This window comes from Boleophthalmus pectinirostris, unplaced genomic scaffold (genome assembly GCF_026225935.1).
Source record: "Boleophthalmus pectinirostris isolate CB_2022bp ecotype Guang Dong unplaced genomic scaffold, ASM2622593v1 HiC_scaffold_13, whole genome shotgun sequence".
Lineage (NCBI taxonomy): Eukaryota > Metazoa > Chordata > Actinopteri > Gobiiformes > Gobiidae > Boleophthalmus > Boleophthalmus pectinirostris.
The window spans coordinates 32,694,333-32,714,175 of record NW_026571036.1 but is presented as its reverse complement, the minus strand read 5'-3'; the positions used below and the strand labels follow the sequence as shown (position 1 = coordinate 32,714,175).

Here is a 19,843-nt window from a genome sequence, read left to right as displayed (position 1 = left end):
ACTATGTAACTTTTGTGGTGATGAACGGGTATGCCTCCTGCATTGATTCAATTCCATGTGTTTTTTTATTACTCAAACAACTTGAAAAACATGTATTCCTACTGTGAGTCAGTTTGCCTCTCCACAGAGCTGACTTGTAAGTTGACCTAGATGCGTCATCTGCTTGTCTCAGATAACAGACAACATACACAGACAAAAAACAGAAAAGTTACGCAATGCACCTTTAAAATATTTTACAGTTACAGTAAAAAAAATAGCATTGATGGGAAATAAAAAACGTTGTTTATTTTAACACAAAACTTAACAACACAAGAACCAAAGACGACATCCACATTGATCTAACTGTGACGAGGATTTGAACATGTGTAAAAGGGAAGACAGACACCATCCTCTGCTTCAGTAACACTGGAATCTACTCTAAAACCAATGATTGTCTGTGGAAAAAATATCAAACGCACAAAACAAGATGGAATCCTCCCGTTTCCATGACAACAAAACATTACACTCATAAAATACTGGAACTTTTTTTTCTTTTACCAAATGCTAAACACTGGTTGCATACACTGTAAAAAGGGATTATGAAACAGTTGAGGTGACTTGCTCTAATCTACGTTAGTTTTAATAATCTTGTTTAAATGAAATGTATTTATTAATAGGTAGTAATTTTAATTGTGATAATGATATTTCAAACTCAAAAATGGGCACCATGTAACTGTTTAAGCGGTCTGAATCCTTCTTTATCCCATGGAGATGTACTAGTCCAATACATCTCCATATAATCCTAAATGTGTACAATAGGATGACATTTTCAACACAAAATAATGTCTGAAAACCTATGTAAACCTAAAAATATGTAGCTACAAGGCAACTAGTTTTAAAATCAATAGTTATAGCAAGTCATTTTTTTAATACTTGAGTAACGTTTTCATTAAATTGCAATTTGGAACATTCTCCACAGACATACATATGTTTTATGCCATACCGTGGAACAGTATAGCCAAAAGAACAACATTTCCATGGAGACAATTTTTGTGGAGATACAAGCCCAATCATAGTAAGGTGACAAGTTTTTCAGAGCACTAAACATAACCAAAAGACATGCTGTTATTTTTTTGGGGCTAAAATGTTACATATTGTAGCTTTTCAGAGTTTTTTATTTGTTTAGCAATTTTCATACCCTTAAGCATAATAATAATTAAATACATCTAAAATTGTCTGTTCATTTGGAATTTCAAGTAATTTTAACTAAACCAATTGAAGCTATTCCTTTTTTACAGTGTACTTAAACTGAACCCCATATTTTACATTAAACTTTACACAGTTACACATTTTAAAAAGATACAAAATTCGTGATGCAAAAATGACCATGCAGGGAAGTAACTTAAGCATCTTGTGTTTTAGCAAAAGATGATAACAGTCCCAAAGTTTGACAACACACATGAATGATGGTGTCGCTACGGTAACGGTGAGATTTTCCAGATCTGAAAGAAGGAATGTCCAAACACAGCGGAGCGGTTTAAACAACGATGAATCAGGAACAGTCTCCAAAACACGAACAAAAATGCTTAAAGGTCCTGTACTATGCTTTATCCAAGATTTTTGAACTATTTTTGTAACTTCAGTCATATTGGTTATTTACCCCTAATATTGATACTTTCCAGTGACACTGCGGCGTCTACATGCAGAATGTTCAGCTGTTACACTGATGACACAATGGACACATTAGAAAAAGTTTTTAGATAGTCTGTAAACTGAAGAAATATACAAAATAGATTTAAAAAACACATTTTCAAGAGCCTGCCATGGCCGTCTTTGATCCTGTTTCAACAAAAAAGATGAGTGACTAACTGAAAAACTGCTGGCTACTGTTGGATAGCTTGTAACTGTAATGCTATGTGAGAAAAAAATAACAGTACAAATCAGTTGCAGTTTCTATTAAATCAGTTCTTTTTGGTCAGATTGTGTTAAAACAAAGCTCAAATTAAAGTCTGTCTTGAGTAACAGACAGAGCAGAGCCTTCAGTTAGCATCACACCCCCAGGGAATCTTGATGACATGAGCTGCAAAGTATCAATACTGCCTCAGTCCCTGAAGTGAAACTACTGTAGGCCAAGACTGAACCAGGACTAAATCCAATTTTATTCAGTGAAGATGTATGGACTTTCAAAACACAGAAGCACAAGACCTTTAAGTAAGTGGAAAAACAAGGTATTTTTGTGTTCAGATCTCGCTTTGGCTTGTGGCCGTCTGCTGAGAGGCGAGGTAGAAAGAAAAAAAAAAAACTTGTGAAAAAAACAAAACAATTTTTAGCCTGACCAGTCAAACATGAGTCAAACTCAATATTTATCTATAATTTAGTCTCTTTGTTTCAACTCAATAAAAAAAAAAAATAGTGTATGATTGACAGGTGGAGTGACCAATCAGAGAAAAGAAAGGGTGTAACATATGTCCTGATAAAAATGGATAAGGATTGGAATAAACAATAAAATTTGATTTTAAAGATACACTATGTAACTTCTTTGTTGGGGGTCTGTCACCCTCTTGTTTCTATGGAAATATCAATGCTCTACTTCAAATGTTCCACAGTATGGTATTAAACAGATTACCGGCATTTTTCCAATTACAGGTGGCTCTATAGCTCAAAAATACCTTGAAACACAGACATTCTGACTATGCCTCTCCACAGATCTGGCCAGTAACTTGACCTGGCTTGGTTTCCATAATGATAAGAAAGTTTATTGCCACGTTGTGAAACATTCCAGACAAAGCAATAAAATCTCCATGAAGAAAAGCATTTGACAGATCCAGAAAAGTTACACAATGCACCTTTAAGTTGGATGTCAATGTAATGGCTTCCATGTAAAGTAGGTAATTATCAATATATTGTTCATGATAATACAATTTGGACATTTGAGAGAAACACATTTTAAAAGATTGATAACGATCATTATTGTTGCTAGAAAGTGAATGGGGTTGGCTGGACAGGCTAGCAGATGTAGCATGTGTGTGTTTGTGTGTTTGTGTTTGGCCTTAGAGAGGTAGAAGATCGACCCTGAGCCTGTTAAAACATTGTGTATAGAGTGATCTACAGGAGTTCAAATGGCTTGAATTCAGAATATTCGTCACAGTTTTGAACAGATTTCCTTTTGTTTACTGACATTTTTTAAATTTTGCAACATTTACGGCAATGAACTCAAAATCTCAATTCAAAAGGCCACACGTGTCCCTGTGTGTCAGATGCCCTCCCTGTGTCTCCATGATGTCTTATTCTGTGTAAAAGCTGCTAACCCTGTAGTTTAGACTCTACAAACATTTGGGTTAGTTAGTGTTTTTGGTATTTAAATTTGAGTTTTAGTATGTATATATTGAATTGTCAATGTGAGATCAATAATCGAAACTAAAGCCATTTTAACTGATGTAGATATTAGCTTTGTTGCACTGCACATGTGGGGTGGGTGAATGTTGTTGTTGATAATGCCATGTTGAACTGTTACAAACACGTTACAGTAGAAATGTACAAATGTTTTCAAATCTTTTCAAATGTTTTCAGATGTTACAGAGATGTTATGCTTCTCCAAACGCGGAGGCCTTGTCTTTTAATAGGTCCAGACACAAGTGACAGCTCCAGCTCCCTGAAAAACAAAGAAAAATCCATCACATTCTAAAGAAGACATACAGTATTGTGCTTGTGTCTGCTATACAACTATAATCTATGCCACCCTTGGATCATTATGTTATACATAATGATCCATTTAATGAACATTTCAAATCGTGATATTCACAACTTAAAGAAAGAAACAATTCCGATAACTTTCAGGTTTGAAAATTACGGTGCTCAGTGGGAGCTGATGTTGCCGTAAACTTCATCACAATTGTACCAAAATGATAACGCAACAGTGCTGAGAACTACATGGATCACAAATTAAGAAAATTCAGTTGTAGAATGAAAAAAGTACAGAGCAGTGGGCGTGTAATGGTGGTAGTAAAAATGGAGGTAGATTGGCAACATCACTCAATGACAAACAATCACAAAGTGGAAAGGAGGAGTGTTTAAAGCTGTGGCATGGGTGATTGTCAAAATAAAGTTGAAAATGCATTTGTACCTTCAGGGGGTTGTGTCATTGGTGGCTTGAGGCAGTACATGTGGTATCCTCTGTCACAGTCGTCACAGAACAGCAACTGGTCCTAATGGGAAAAAAAACAAACACTTCTAAATAAACAGCAAAAAATTTAAGATAAGTTGTGGTGATGTAAATAAAACTATATTTGAGTTTATTTCAGTTGACAAACTCAAAGATTCACTGTGTAACTTTTTTGGTAAAGAGTCGGCCATCTGCTTGTCTCCATGGAGATGTTGCTTTGTCTGGAATGCCCCGGTATGGTATTAAACATATCCATCTTGCAATAATGTGTGTTTATTGACTTAAAAACTTGCGTGACAGAGCCTCTACCAGAAAGGTTACACAGTGCCCTTTTAATTAAGATAATAAGTGAAGTAGCTGAATTAGGTACTGTTTATCTTGATTTGATTTTAACCACCAGTGTTAGAAGAAAAAATTGCTGCACTTAATTAAACACTTTTCTTATTTTAATTGGCAAAAAGTCTAGTGCACACTAATTGAACAATCAAAATCACTGACCACTTCCATATTTACTTAAATCCTAATAGCATTAAGCATTATATGCAATTGGCCCATCCCATGTAACCAATAAATAACTGTTATAATATTTCCAACAGAATCCCTTGGACCTTTTTGGACCACATTTATACTCAATTACAATTAAGTCTTTAAACACAGTCACCTTCACTGTTAGCTTTTGAGCCTTGTCCTTGAGGAGCACCTATTCTGGACTTTTTACAAACAATAACATCCCCTAAAGCTCTCACAGCTTCTGTGTTTGCAAGATTGTGACTGTGTTTTTTTTCAAATTCAAAGACAGAGAAGACATATATAAGAAAAGATAGATAGAAACAGATAGATGGACACTGACGTCATTCTCGGAAGTGCCGCACAGGGAGCAGGACTTGCACTCGATGCATTGCCACTGGTACGTTCTCACAGCCTGCATCATGTTCTCTGTGAACTGCAGACATGAGGGGTGGCCTGTAGGGGGCAGTCACACAGAACACAGCAGCACAAGGGTTAGTGGAGCATAATTACACAACAGTCACATAGATTCCAATGGGCCTCTCTTATTTTTAGGTTGGGCTAAAAACTGGAATGCAGCCTGGTGTCTTGACTGTTTTTCCGAGTCCAATAAAATTACAGAATACAATATAAAATGTATATATAGAGTCTATGGTTAGGGTTCTGGTCATGTGATAGGGTTAGGTGATAGGTTTAGGGGTCAGGAGTTAGGGTTCTGTGTCTGTGATACTGACCGGAGCGTCCACAGTCGGAGCAGGACACCAGCTCCTCGGCCTGTCCGGTTTTCCTGTTGGAGTCCTGGTCACCCAAACAGAAGTCGCAGTAGTCGTTTGGGATGATGGAGCCATCTGGACCTTTCTGAGCTGTGGGGAAAACATATGGTCAATACTGTAAACTAACATTTCCTTTTGAATAAACACTAGATGCAGTGACAGCTTGAAAGTGCAAGAAGAAAAAAGGACTTGGACCAGCAACCTTATGATTCAAAGGCATGTGGGGTATTTACTTTACCACCACTGACAGAGAAGATCCTAGACTGTTGTCATAATCCCAAAGGCAAGAACCAATTTTCCTTATTGATTACATTGTACTTTGCCATGAAACATCCAAAAAGTTAATTCACAAATGCTGAACCTAAGACCTCACAGTATTACAACAAAAATCTCCAAGTTAAAGGGTCCATACTCAGTATTTTCTGATCTATATCAGAATGTTTGCTCATCAAAAACATATCTGGGGTGAATCTGGATGTTTAACACACAAAACCTGCATATTTAGGCAGGCTGAGTTCTTCTCTCAATCAGAAAACACTCTTACCCCTTGTGATGTAATGTGATAATACAGGAACTCCATACACCTTCACTACAATCATTTGGATAATTTCAGAACTGGAATTTCCCATCTCTATTGGACTAAGGTAAAATGTACTTGAACTTGAAAACTACCACTTCATGACATCACAAGATGGAACAGAGCATTTGGAGCTATGGAGATGCTGACAGACTAGTAATAAAGGGTGACTCAAACACATGTGAATGAAACAAAACACAACTCCAGGTATGTTTCTGAGGAAGTAGCAACATTATAACATGGTTTAAAGAGACTTAAGAGACCATTTTGCATAATATAGGACCTTTCACATAGATGCCTCCATCTAGGTTATATATATTATTAGCCTATAAAATGTTGTGATGCCATCTGAAGTAATAGGAAAAGCTGTATCTTTTGAGCAGTACTCACGTTTGTGTGTGTCGGGGGGCGGGGGAGGAGAGGGTGCAATCTCAGGCTCCTTCTCCTCTTCTCCCTCCTCCTCGGCCAGGTGAGTGTGGGTGTAGTGGTAACTCAGACCAGGGCGGTTCTTATAGCGCTTCCCACAAACTAAACATTAGACAAAACACACAGAGAAAAACATGAAAATGTCATTTCAGTTCAAATTAACCACCATTTCTGTACTACCTGATATAATGTACAGGGCATGTTACCTTTCCAATCAACAATAACATTACATTAAAAATGTATAATTAGTAGTATAGTGAACATAAAACATGAGACATAAAACAGGAATTATAATCACGAGAAATCAATTCAATCTTTAATTTAACAAGTCAGAGTTGCTCTTCATTGGCACAGAATGGCAGTTATGTCTCAGTCAGTCTGCCCCAGGGCAGCTGTGGCTACAAGACTGTCTCACCACCAAGGCAGTGCTTGATTTGTGGATTTTTTATTGTTCTATTTATTACTAATTTATTATTGTATTTTAAGGATGTAAGTGTTGTATTTGATCCTTGTTTAAATTAAAATAGTTTAGTTTGCATAGATTTACAAAAAGCATTTTTCCATTGAGATTCAATTGGATTCATCAGTTTAATTTAGTTTAGTTTATTGTTTGTAATTAAGTGTGCTCAATAAAGATTACTTTTTACAATACTGAGACAAGCAAACAGCATACAGACTTTTTATTACGGCAAAGAAAGTGGTGAAATTATATTCAAGTGTTTTATAGCTGAAACAACCAAAATAAGCAACCAAATAAAACTGATGAATTAAACTACTGCTGTGCTGTCCTTAAAGAGGGGGTATTACACTTCTGTGGGTTATTATCTGCTAACTCATAACATATTTAAATCACCATGTTAGATATTATTGTTTTGAAAATGCTATAGTAACCGGAAACAATGTATTAGCATGTGTAAAAAGTTTTATTTGGAATATTGCCGAGTGCGGCCATGGATGATGTAGGCTTGTGAGCTCAGCACTGGACAGAATCACACAGCTAACCATGAGGAGGGTTCCAATAGGCCCCAGGAGGGATCAGTACATTACTGAAGCATGCATGAATGACATATAAAACCTATCCAGTCATGTTTTTGACATTATAATATGACAGAAAGCTCCCAGGAGTCCATTTTGAATAATACCCTCTCTTTAAGCATATCTTTGGTTTGTTTTGGGCAGAAGTGCTTGAATTGTAGCCATTATAAAGTCTGTCCTCATCCCCGCATGAATCTATAAACAAAACCAAGATGATTGTTCTCGTATTTCCTCCTTTAGTGAACTTCTACAATGGCTACGAGAGCTGGAGAGACACATGCTAAGAGCGGCTCTGAGTGGCGTTAGCTTTAGCAGTTGAGCGTTAGTGACATGCAATGCTTTACTGCAAAAAATGATCCCTACATGAGTTAAAACTACTTAAAGGTTCACTATATAACTTTTAAGAGCCACCACCTGCTTGTCTCCATGGAGATGTTATTGCTTTGCCTGGGATACGCCAGTTTTTTTTTTTGGTTTTTTTTCTATTATAAATTTTTATTGTTTACTCCACAAATCTAACTTGTAACCTGGCCGGGGGCTTCACATGCTTGTCTCCATGGAGATGTGATTGCTTTTCCTGGAATGTTTCATACCATGACATTAAACAGATCTATCTGTCTTGCATTTATTTAATTATGGATGTTTTAGTGCTAAATAAATCTGGCATTCTCACTGTGAGTGGGGTTATTCTCCACAGATCCGACCTTTAACATGGTTTCTTGGCTCCATGGAAATATGCTTAATGCCATACTGTGGAATATTCCAGGAAAAGCAATAACATCTCCATGGAGACAAGCTGATGGCTTAAACTCTATTAGAAAAGTTGCCTAGTGCGCCTTTAAAAACTTCATAGATATAATGATGACCGTATCGGATCATAAGTTTAAGGCAAAGCGCTAACATCTCCATGGAGACAAACAGATGACAGAAAAGTTACATAGTGCAACTTTAGCTCATGTAGACATTACATTTTGCAGTACTGGATTGACTATAAGGGATTTGTCTGCTAGCAATTGAAGCACATGTCAATAGAAGATTAGCCATTCTCACACCAGGTAAACGTCAAAGGGTAAGTTCATTCAACGGAGCAACCTGGAAAAACAAGGTGGCGGACAGATTCAGATACCTTCTTCAGCCCTTTTTGAGTTATGCTTTTGTTTGTATCTATCTGGAACAGAGAAGACACAAAAGCAAAAATAAAAACGACAAAAAAGAAAAATACAGAACAAGACACAACATAAAAAAGATGAGGTACATTTATCAGCTTGGTTCAAACTATAAAATGCATGCTACTGTCCCTAACACCATGCTGTAAAAACGCTAAGAGAGATAGAGAGACAGGAGAAGAGGATGTCTAGTTTTTGTAAATAAACTCCTAATAAATATTCTCAGGATTTGGTAAAAAGGGATGTTTTTAGGTTAAGAATCTTTGGCACAAATAAGGTAACACCACAATGGTTTTCACAGTCCACACCGCAAAAAAGTGAAACTAAATTATTTCAATTCAGACACTTTGTGAAATTGTGTCTAGTTCAGATGAATTCACATTTCTTGCAAAAGTGACATAAAGTGAAATGAAAAATGATGACTATAATATTATTTAGATATTATTTAGAGAGACTTGTTTAACTGTACAAATCAGCTCACTTGTTGTAGTTCCAGTTAAGTCAATTCTTTCTGGTCAGATTGTGTTCAAACAAAACTCAGATTAAAGTCTAACTTGAGTAACATGGCTTCAGACAGAGCAGCTCTTTCAGTTAGCTTCATTATTCATATTAAGAAATTATTCACATCTTTATTGTGAAAGTACTGAATTCACTTTCTTCTAGTAAGTCAATCTGAACTAGTCAAAACAACTTCATAATATTCTGAATCCAAGTAATTTTACTATAATAGAGATATCACTTTTTTGCAGTGTAGTAGGGGTAACATTGAACACCACCTAGAGGGGAAACAGGGGTACTGCGCTCTCTTACTGTCACAGACGTAAGGTTTGTCCTGGTCATCGTTGTTCACAGCCTCTGCCCTCCTCCGACTCGATCCTCTGTTCTGAGTGACACAAATACACAACCAAAATAATGAATACATTTGAAGTATAAACAAAGAGAAATTTAAAGGTCCTATATGACACTATTTTCTCATATGTTATAATGTTGTTTCCTCATCAAATACACACCTGGAGCAGTGTTTTATTTCAAGCACACAACACCTGCGTATTTAGGCTTACTTCTCCTCTCAAACTGAAAACACTGTGGTAATACAGGGAGTGCTCCACTGTGTTTTTAAACTCCATACACCTTCACTAGGAATTGGAAATCTCTAGTGAACAAAAGGTAAAAAGTAACAGTTAACTTGAAAACTAACTATGGTGAAACAGAGATGTAGACAGAATAATAAATGGTTCCTTAAACATGTGAATGGAACAAAACCTCACTCCAGGTATGGTTTTGAGGAGGTAACAACATTCTACCATGACTTAAAGCTCACGATAATCAATTTTATATAGGTCAGATCTGTGGAGAGGCATCCTCGCTCACAGTAAAATATATGTTTTTAAGGTATTTTTACACTCACTTTTCCTCTGTTCCGGTTCTTCCTCTTCGGAGTGTCCAGCTCAAAGTCCTCATCGTCCTGGAAAGCGTCGCCATTTTCTTCAGCTTCTAAAACTCTCTGAACACAAAGAACATGACAGAGTTAATTAGACAGAATTAACAATTATTAGACAAGTTGTATTTATGAGGATTCATTTTATAACTGAACTGAACTACAGTGCCTTGGTCAATCCAAAATATCAATAAACCTAAAATCTGAATAGTAAAAGTAAAAGTGAAGTTTTGGCATTCTTTGGAGAAAATCAATGTGTGTTCAATTATTGGGCAGCTATTATTGTGCAGAATTATTACGCAACTAAATGAAAAATAAACATTTTCCATTCTCATTTATTTATTTTCATCTGTCAGAATAGCAAACAACTCAAAATTTACAAATACACAATTATGACATAAAAAAAAAGCCAGTGGCCAATATAGTCAAACAAAAAAAGGAAATGATTTCAATTAAGAAACTTTATTTAAAAAATTGTGTCGAGTTCAGACTACTTCATTAACATTTCTTGAAAGAGTGACTAATTGAAGAACTATTGGCTAATGCTATTTAGCCTGTTAAGCATTTGTCTTCAGATGTTTCCAGCCTTGACGTTTCAACTTATGCTTCTTGTTCAGTGGTGGTCTGGTTTCAGCCTTTCTCACCTCGGCCATGTCTCTGAGCACTGAACACCTGCTCTCCAGGTAGGTTGCAGTTCTGAAATATGACAGCGCTGGAGGATAATGGGTCCCTGGTAGCTTCATGTTTGATTCTTATCAAATCTCTTGCAGTTAATGTGCGTCTTTTTTTCTCATGTTTCTTGCGACACTGTTGACTATTTGCAACAAGATGTTCAATGGTTCTGTTCTGATCACACCCCAATATCTTTGCAATTTCAAGAGTGCTGCATCCCTCTGAAAGACTCAGAGTCAGTTAGTGAGTCTGTCAGTTTTTTGGCACATTTTGCCTGAGGAAAAGAAGCTGCTTAATAATTCTGCACACCTTGATACAGGATGTTGTTGCTTAAATCTAATAAGATATGTTCAAAATACCCACTTGTCTAATAATTGTGTGTCTAGACTTAAATATCAACATTAAAAGTTTCATGACATAAAAACATAAAAAGCCTATGTATGGGCCAACCGTCAAGTCAGATGGACAAAATTAGGGATGGACAATGCTGTTAATTTCAGCATTAACTGTTAAATGTCGTATAACTCACAATGTTGTTTTATATGTATCAGATTCTTCAAAACAGTGTCCCTTTGCTTTGATCACTGCTTTTCACATTTCATTAGTGAATCCTGACTTTTCAAGATTTCACATCTCATTTCTCTTTCCTCACTTCCTTCTCTTTGATTCCTCTCCTCGATGCAGGAAATGGGTGAGGAAGTCCCACCCACAGAGGGAGGGGAGGAAAGAGGATCTAAACGCCTCACTGAGACCAATAAAGTTTGATTCTTTTCTTCTGATGTCTGCCTCCTGAAGCGTTCATCGTGTTTAATCCTTCCTGCCATGGTTTTCTTTGGGACACCACTTAACACGACACATTTGACTGACAGCTGAAAAATGGAGGATCGAGGAGCGGAATCAAGGAGATGGAAGCGAAGAAAGAGAACTGAGATGCGGCCCTAATCGTGAAGCTCACTGAGAGAAGGCCAAAGATTTACAGCGCTGTTGACATAATAAAGAATAGATACTCTGATGGATTCAAAATATCTTGTGTCTTATATTTGATGTTTTCTGTATGAATCTAAATCTAGAAAGTAGTAAAAATTAAGAAAAAGAAACAATTGTGGATTAAGATAAAAACAAAAAGATATGTCCCCGGTGAATACTCTGTCTGTACCTGTATCTCCAGAAGTGTCTCTTCGTCTTTGCTCAGACTCTTCTTCTCCAGCAGACTGTCTCCTCTGAGCAGAGCCTCGAGAGCTGTGGCTTCACCTGGAGGGCCCTCACGTTTAGGGGCCAACTCTGCCTCTGATCAGAGACAACAGACAAAGGCAGAGAGAGGGGAGAAAGGGGAGAGAGTGGAGAGACATAGAAGAGGAGAGAGGAAAAGTGGAGGTGAGGGGAGACAGGGGAGAGAGAGACAGGCAAGAGGAGAGGAGGGAGGAGTAGGGGAAGAGGAGAGAGCAGGGTCACAACAACAGGAGTGTAGATGAGGGAAAAGAGGACAGAGATAGAGCAGAGAGGGGTAGAGGAGGGAGAAGTTTGTCAAGTGAGTAACAGCACATAAGACCACATGTTCGACCACAAACAGAAATGCCAGAGTGATTTGGGAGTTGAACCGGGAACCCTCTTGCTGTGAGGCGAGATTTCTGTCCACTTACCTTAATTTTTCATATTTTATTTTTTTTCTGCTTGTCTCCATGGATTAGTTGCTTGCTTTGCCAGGAATGCCATACTATGGAACTTTAGTGTTATCGAAGCACTCTTAACAGCATTATTCACTCTGTGCGTAGGTTTAAGTCATGTTGGCACGGTGCTATGTTCAGAGTCAGATGGGAAAATGCAGGGCTGTCTCTCCTCATTATTATTGTCTATTTTGGTGCTTATGTGGGCGAAGGGTTTTCATCAAGTACATAAACTGAAAAAATGACAATCTTTTACTCAGAGACAATTCATTTGAAATAAGATAATACTTGTTTATATATGACGCCAAAAAAATCATTAAAAGGTTTGTACCCATTTTTTCCACATTTATCTGAGCAAAATGTGACTTGTCTCAATACAGCTATATTGCTCTTGGAGTCAAAATAAGTTGATTGTGCACTGTCTGCATCTAATTATGAAGCATCTCTGATAATTAGGAAGTGTGTCATTAGCATGGTAATTTAGTTGTTAGCATTACAGTGATGGCAAAACTCTGCTTGAAAAAAGTAGCTTGAAAGCGCTTAAAACTCATCACAGTGAATAATGATGCACGCTGTTTAAAATTTAGTTCTGGTTTTCAGATTTGTACAAAGTACCATTTCCTACATTTATTATTATTATTTTTTAAACCCAACTGCTCTTTTTACTGTGTTGATGATGGCATTGTTTTGACATCCAATAATCCAGCAAAGCCAAAGGTGACATTTTCAAGTCCAAAATACATATTTTCTGGGACATTTGCCTTTTTTTCTCATTTATCCACCACATGGCAGCAGAACGTTCAAGCAGCATCCTCAAAAGGGAAAAGTCTCCAGCCCTCATCTGGGAGTATGACATTCTACATCATCATCTAGATTCTGAAAACCACCAATACAGGGAGTAAATCCAGCTTATGTTTATTCAGCAGCAACAATTATTCAATTTTCTGTCCATATAAAGTTACGGTCTCCTCATCGTGCCCTGTTCCTTGCTCCCAAGCTTGTACTTTCTCTTTGTTTTCCGACTGTAGATTTTCTCAGGACTTAGACACGAAGCTAACTGTTTTTCCAGAACAAAGCAAAAACATTTCATTCACGACACCAAATGAGAAACACACTGTTCCATGTTCAGGTCACTGCTCTGTTCATGTTTCTAACCATAACTGCATCGAGTGAGTACTTTTAAATAAACTATTCTGATTTATTTTTATATTTTAACACTACCATAATTTCCCCCCCCCTACTCCTTTCATTCTCCAATTTAATTTTCTTAATCTGTGATACGCATAGGACTCAGGAGAACTGTGTTAATCATTTTGGTACGAATGAAAAAAAAAACAGCTGCTAGGTACTGTGATGTGCAGTTTAGGCATGGGACAATATTGAAATATGGTGTCATTATCATGGTCAAAATAACTGCAATTAACGATTATATCATGATAATTATTAAAGTTACTGACAGTTTAAACATGTTATGAATATGAATAATTATAACTGTAATGTTATAAATAGGTTCCAGATTCAAACTTTTATAGTTTTGTACTTCATCATAGATAAGTGGCTTTTTTCTACACATTCTGGTGATAAAATGGTGATTAACTTTGTTGGAGGTTGTCACAATTATATCAAATGTCCCATGAATGATTAATGTGTACCCTTTTTATCATGAAAAATGCTATTATTGTTTATTGTTCCATCCCTAGTGCAGCTATTCATAGGAGGAGCCAACAGAATGGTGGGATAATGTTTGCAGGATAATCTTTTATTAAGTCGTTTTAGATTAATATTGCAATTTAAAATGTCCAAATTATAACATAATGATCCACGGGGGTGTCATAGATTATAATTATATATTAGGTCTTCTTTAATGGCTTACTTCTCCTTGGGGACATTAAAGTTACACAGTGCAACTTTAAAAATACACACGTGAAACAGAAGACAACCTGAAGTAGGCCTGTCACGATAACAAATTTTGAAGTACGATATATTGTTAAGTAAATATAAGCAATAATACTGAAAAGAATTTATGCCACTGACACAATAATCCAGACGCAGGTTTAAGACACAAAACTATTCTAAATCTACAATATTGTTTCAAAAAAAAAAAGCATGAGCAGCAATAAATAAACAGCAGAATGAAATACTTTAGCAGTTACTTTGCATCTGTATGAGTAATAGAAGTTATTAACTCAAACTTTTACAGCTCAAATCTTTTAATATAGCCAAAAGATAACCACAAATTTCAAAGAAATACAAAGAAAATGTGCACACAATAAATACTGATGCCAAAAATATATTGTTTCAGGTTTCATACATTGAACGATAAGTCGATATAGTAATTCTCTTGACAAGCCTAACCCAAAGTAGTTTTTTTTTTGTTGGGAAAATTACTTTATAAAACGTTTAAAATCTCAAAATAATTTATCTTTAAACTGGCCAGAGCTGAACTAAAGCTGTGAGTTCTTTGTGACTCAGGAAACATTAAATAAACAGCAGTGGTGTATTTAAACGCAGAGGGAGCGACGCATTCCTGTGTCTGTGATACTGATCTGAGCTGCACAGACCACTGCACAAAACACTGCCCTACACCCAAGACCATTCAAAGTACTGTTGTCACGGTAACAAAATGTATAACTCGATTTTGATACTTAAAGGTGCATTATGTAACTTTTCTGGTGGAGGGTCTGTCATCTGATTTTTTTCTGTGCAAATGTTATTGCTTCACCAGAAATGCTCCACACTTATCAGTCTTGCATGTATTGCTTTATTTATTATTTTATTGCTAAAAAAAAAAAAAAGCATGAGCAGGGTTGCCCCCCCACAGACCTCACGTGTAACTTGGCTTGGTGGAGTCACGTTTGATGGAATATTGTGGACAAAGCACAACATCTCCATGGAGACAAGGAAGGAACGGACTCTCCACCAGAAAAGTTACACAAGCAGCTTTAAGAGAGAGAAGAACTACACCTAAATATGCAGGCTTTGTGCGTTAAACATGTGTGAATGAAACAAAACACAACTCCAGGTCTGTTTGTGATGAGGAAAACAACATCATAACATAAATCGGAAAACAGCACAATATGGGCCCTTTAACATGAATTTCCATGTACGGTAGTATTCCTTTTTTTCCCAGTTCATATCTGGTGTGTTGTTGGGGACTTTTTCTCATTCCCAGTGCAGTCCTGGGATATTGTATTACATCTGGGAGAGTCAGACGTGGAAACAATGGCTCTGGCTGGTCCCAAACAAAGAGCTGCCTTTAGCTGGGCCTTATCAGGTTCCTCAGGCATTCCTCTACTCAGAACAAAATACTGAAAAAACCCCAAGCAGCAAATACACACATGGATACACCGTGGAAGAGTATATAAGACTGCATTGGGTAACATCATTTGCATTTAAATTACCGTAACCATGATTTTTGGATTCTGGACTAGTTTAGTTTAAATTGTGCAAAAACATGGCTTTGTCAGACAGCTATCACCACTGATTCTGTGTATACTTAGATAGTACTTTAATGTGGATTATGCCTTTGTCAGTGAGTGGGAAGTTGGCAATGTCCTATTTTGGATTTGGGGTATTTATTCATTGGTTCATTTAGATTTTTGGCATGTCTTGAGATGGCGGCGTAGGATTAAATTAAACAAACTAAAGCAGAACTAGACTAGAACTAAAACAGGTCAACTCTAAATTCAGACTTAAAGGGCCTTTACACATTTTTCACCCAGGTATTTGAACAAACTTTGTCTTGCCCCAGTACAGATATATTGTATAAGCAACTCTTGAGGTCAAATTAAATCTACTGTGTGCTGTCTGCATCTAATTATGGGAGTGTAACAAGATCTAAGTCTCACAATACAATATCATTACCGTATGAACCTCACAGTACGATATTTATTGCGATATTGTGTGAAAGCTCATGATATGGTGGAGAGGCTCAGGATTAGGGCTGTAACAATATCCAAATCTCTTGGTACGATATTTTCATCTCACGGTATGATATTCAAAGTGGAGGCTCTGCTACTTTTTCCTATTAAAATATCTTGACAAGACCTAATCCAAAGAACTAAGACTTAAAAGTGTTTAAAACTGTTATTTCTTCTTGTAGTCTGCACTGAAATGGAGCAAAGGATCATGGTCTATGTAGTTCCTTTTGTCTTTTTGAGCTATTGTTGCACCATAACTCTTAATTTAAGCAAAGAGACTTGTGTTTCAATATATTGTGATGGTCCACGATATTATTATGAGAACTTTGACGATACGATATCACAACTATTTCAGTTAATGTTACATCCATATCTAATTATAAAACATTTTATTGTCTGAGAATCAGGAAGTCTGCTGTTAGAATCATAGTTGTTGTGAAAAGCACTTATAAACTCATGGTGGTGAATAATTAGGTCAGAATGCATTAGTTAAGGAAGGAATAACTTTGGACCCCTGCAACTGTTTAAAATGAACAAGTTCTGTTTTTCACGTTTTTAAGACCATAATAATCATGCACATTGAGATACATGATAGATGTTCATTTCCATTGGTGGAACAGTGTTAGCAAAGGTATTATTTTGTATTGTCCAAGTAATTTTCATTGTGGATCAATAAAGTTTTTCTAAGTCTAAGTCTAAGTTTGCGTGGAGATAATCAGAGGGTGGACTCTCCATCAACAAAATTACACAGAGCAGCTTTAAGTCATTTTAATTCTGTCGTAAGTATTTGTTTTTTACTATGTACTCTTTCCCATTGAAACTGTTCATACAGATGATTACAGAGGCGCGTTCAGGGGCAGCTCTGATGGAGTTTAGGGCGATTTGAGCCACCAAGCGACCAGATGACGGAAACAAGCTAAACAGAGCCATGTGTTTAAAACTACACACTACTGTTCAGAGAGAGTGGGAAAGAGAGAGACAGAGGCAGAAAGAGAGAGTCAGAGAGGAGAGTGAGAGGGACAGAAAGAGAGAGAGAGACAGAGAGGGGGACAGAGAGAGAGAAAGAAGGAGAGAGACTTTTTGTTTCATGTGGATAGGTCCAGTAATTACAGAGATATAAACCATAAACCAGGTCAACATATCTGCAATCTAAGCAGCAAATTCCACCATAGAATTCTGACCTGTCCTCCAGCATATTAATGTCTCACTGGACTTAATGTTTTATAACTTCAATAAAAAAAATGTTTTTTTGAGGCTCTGACTTTTTCACGTTCACTGGAAATGCTTGGATCAAAGCGTTGCTCCTAGCATTGTCAACTGAAAGAGTGAAGTAAAATGATTGAAATTCAAAATAATAATAACTGGTGTAGCAACAACATAAAAGATGCTAATCGTGTAGTTTAGATCTGATTAGTTTGTCAGTTCATATTTCAGTTCTAGTGTCAATGCTTTGGGACACATTGGACACACATTTTTGAAGTACATGTACATATTGAAATCATAGACGGTATAAAGAAGTGGACTTCGGCTGCAGTCAAATTAAGTTGTCAAGCAGTTACGGGGAAAATTTGGAGTTCCATCTTCCAAAACAGCAAAATAAAACCACAGGATCATGTAGAGTCGGTTAATATGAACATTTTAAGACCAAAATGGCGAGGCTCCGTGCTGCAGTTATAGAGAGACGGGTGACAATGTTGTAATGTAAAGTCAATTGGATCCTGAGTCAGTGGAGCCAAAAGCGCACCAATGTTCACTTCCTATTTTGAACGTGGCGGCTAGCGGGTTAGCTGTGTTCATTTGTATATACAGCCTATGGTCTAGTGCAGGGGTGTCAAACTCATTTTGGTCCGGGGGCCGTATCCAACCTACTTTGATCCCAAAGGGGCCGGATCAGAAAACCCATGACATATAAACCCCAAAAATAACAATAAGTTCAAATATTTGTGCAGAGAAACACAAATCTATTACAGAAATATTTTTTAATTGATGAACTCTTTCTTATTATAATATTATAATATTATGAACAACCTGAAACTTTAAGAAAAATTCTATTTCAACATTTTAAATATTTTAGTAGAAAATCACCCAAGGGCCACATTAAAGGTCTTGGAGGGCCGGATCTGGCCCCCGGGCCTTATGTTTGACACCTGTGGTCTAGTGTTTGGTGGTTACCTAGGCGTAGCTCGCAGAGTCGGAGCTGAGGGTCCAGAGGAGGGTGCAGTCTTCTCTTCTTCCTCCAGCAGCGAGCGGGGTACGTGTACATCTGACCCGCCGCCTGACCTGAACACAATACACAACAACAAAGAGATATTAACATTTTACAATATCTGATGCTAAGCAAGCCAATGAAAATCCTGGTTTAGTCCTAATTTATAGTCCTAGTTTAGTCCTGGTTTAATCCTGGTTTACATCTCATTTAGTCTTGCTTTAGTCCTAATTTAGTCTTGGTTTAGTCCTGGTTTAGTCCTCCTGCTTTAGTCCTGGTTAAGTCTTGGTTTAGTCCTGGTTTAGTCCTGGTCTAGTGCTGGTCTAGTCCTGCTTTAGTCCATACATTACTGCCTGAGAGCTGTATGTTGGATCTTGGCCTCAGTCTCACAGATTTGATTAAGGGGCCATTACATTATAGCTGGGAATCACAGGGTCTCTCACAATTTAATACAGAGCTGAATAAATTCCCTATTTGTAGACAAACCACTCTGTATATGTCAGATTTCAATAAAAATATGCTGCCAGAACCTGTGAAAAAAAATGAAATACACAGAAAAATATGCTGAACAGAAGCCAGTAATTTAAAATAATACTGTACAATGTATCACAGTATACTGTTTTATTCTGCTGTATTTATTTTTAAAATGTAAAAAAACAATAATATATCAGTAGGCCATTTCATATTTTGTCAGATGGTGAAAACACATAAAAAGCATCTTTCAGCTTCCAAGGCACCACTTTGACTTTCAACAAGTCAAAAAGGTTGGTGGTTCAATCATACTTTTGTTGTATCCTTGGGCAAGACATTTCACATTCAGGCTTGTTTATGTGTCCTGTCCAATAAGCATAAAGATCTCCTCACATGTTATCTCTTTGATGTTTTGCAGTGTTTGGCAGCTTCTGTTGAATTGCAGATGTGGGTCGCTTGTTTTGGCCGAAGGGAATGGTCCTCTTTCTCGCTCTCCTCTCTATCCTCAGCCTCTCCTCTCTTTCTTTTTCTCCTCTACCTCTCCCCTTACTCTCTCTCCTCTATCTCTCCTCACTCTCTTCCATCTCTCCTCTCTGTCTGTCTTTCCTCTTTCTTTCTCTCGCTCTATTGCTCATTCTCTCGTTCTCTCCTGTCACTTCTCTCTTGCTCCTGTCTCTCTCTGCTCCCTATCTCTTCAGTCTCACTCCTTCTCCCCTCATGTTTTCTCTCTCTTATCTCCCTTTCTCTGTCCTGCTCCCCTCATTCTCTTACTCTCCTCTTTCTCTCCTCAGTTTCTCTCCCCCTCTCTCTCATTTCTCTCTCCCTCTTTCTCCCTCTCTCCAGTCTC

The 19,843-nt window shown here is 37.2% G+C and overlaps 1 protein-coding gene across 3 annotated transcripts in view; it reads right to left on the bottom strand.

Moving 5' to 3' along the window:
* Positions 1-31: 31 nt before the first annotated feature.
* dpf3 (double PHD fingers 3) overlaps positions 32-19,843 on the bottom strand; it is a 32,124-nt gene continuing 12,312 nt past the window's right edge. For 2 of the 3 annotated variants that reach the window (XM_020919119.2, XM_055149314.1), the window contains exons 3-12: positions 18,492-18,599; positions 11,892-12,022; positions 10,034-10,129; positions 9,436-9,508; positions 8,586-8,627; positions 6,389-6,526; positions 5,383-5,511; positions 4,992-5,104; positions 4,103-4,184; positions 32-3,631 (exon numbers count right to left, since the gene is read on the bottom strand). In XM_020919119.2, the coding sequence (XP_020774778.1) occupies positions 3,564-3,631; positions 4,103-4,184; positions 4,992-5,104; positions 5,383-5,511; positions 6,389-6,526; positions 8,586-8,627; positions 9,436-9,508; positions 10,034-10,129; positions 11,892-12,022; positions 18,492-18,599 (980 nt within the window). In that variant the 3' untranslated portion in view covers positions 32-3,563. The remainder of the gene's footprint in view (positions 3,632-4,102; positions 4,185-4,991; positions 5,105-5,382; positions 5,512-6,388; positions 6,527-8,585; positions 8,628-9,435; positions 9,509-10,033; positions 10,130-11,891; positions 12,023-18,491; positions 18,600-19,843) is intronic. The other variant, XM_020919120.2, reaches the window with a different exon arrangement.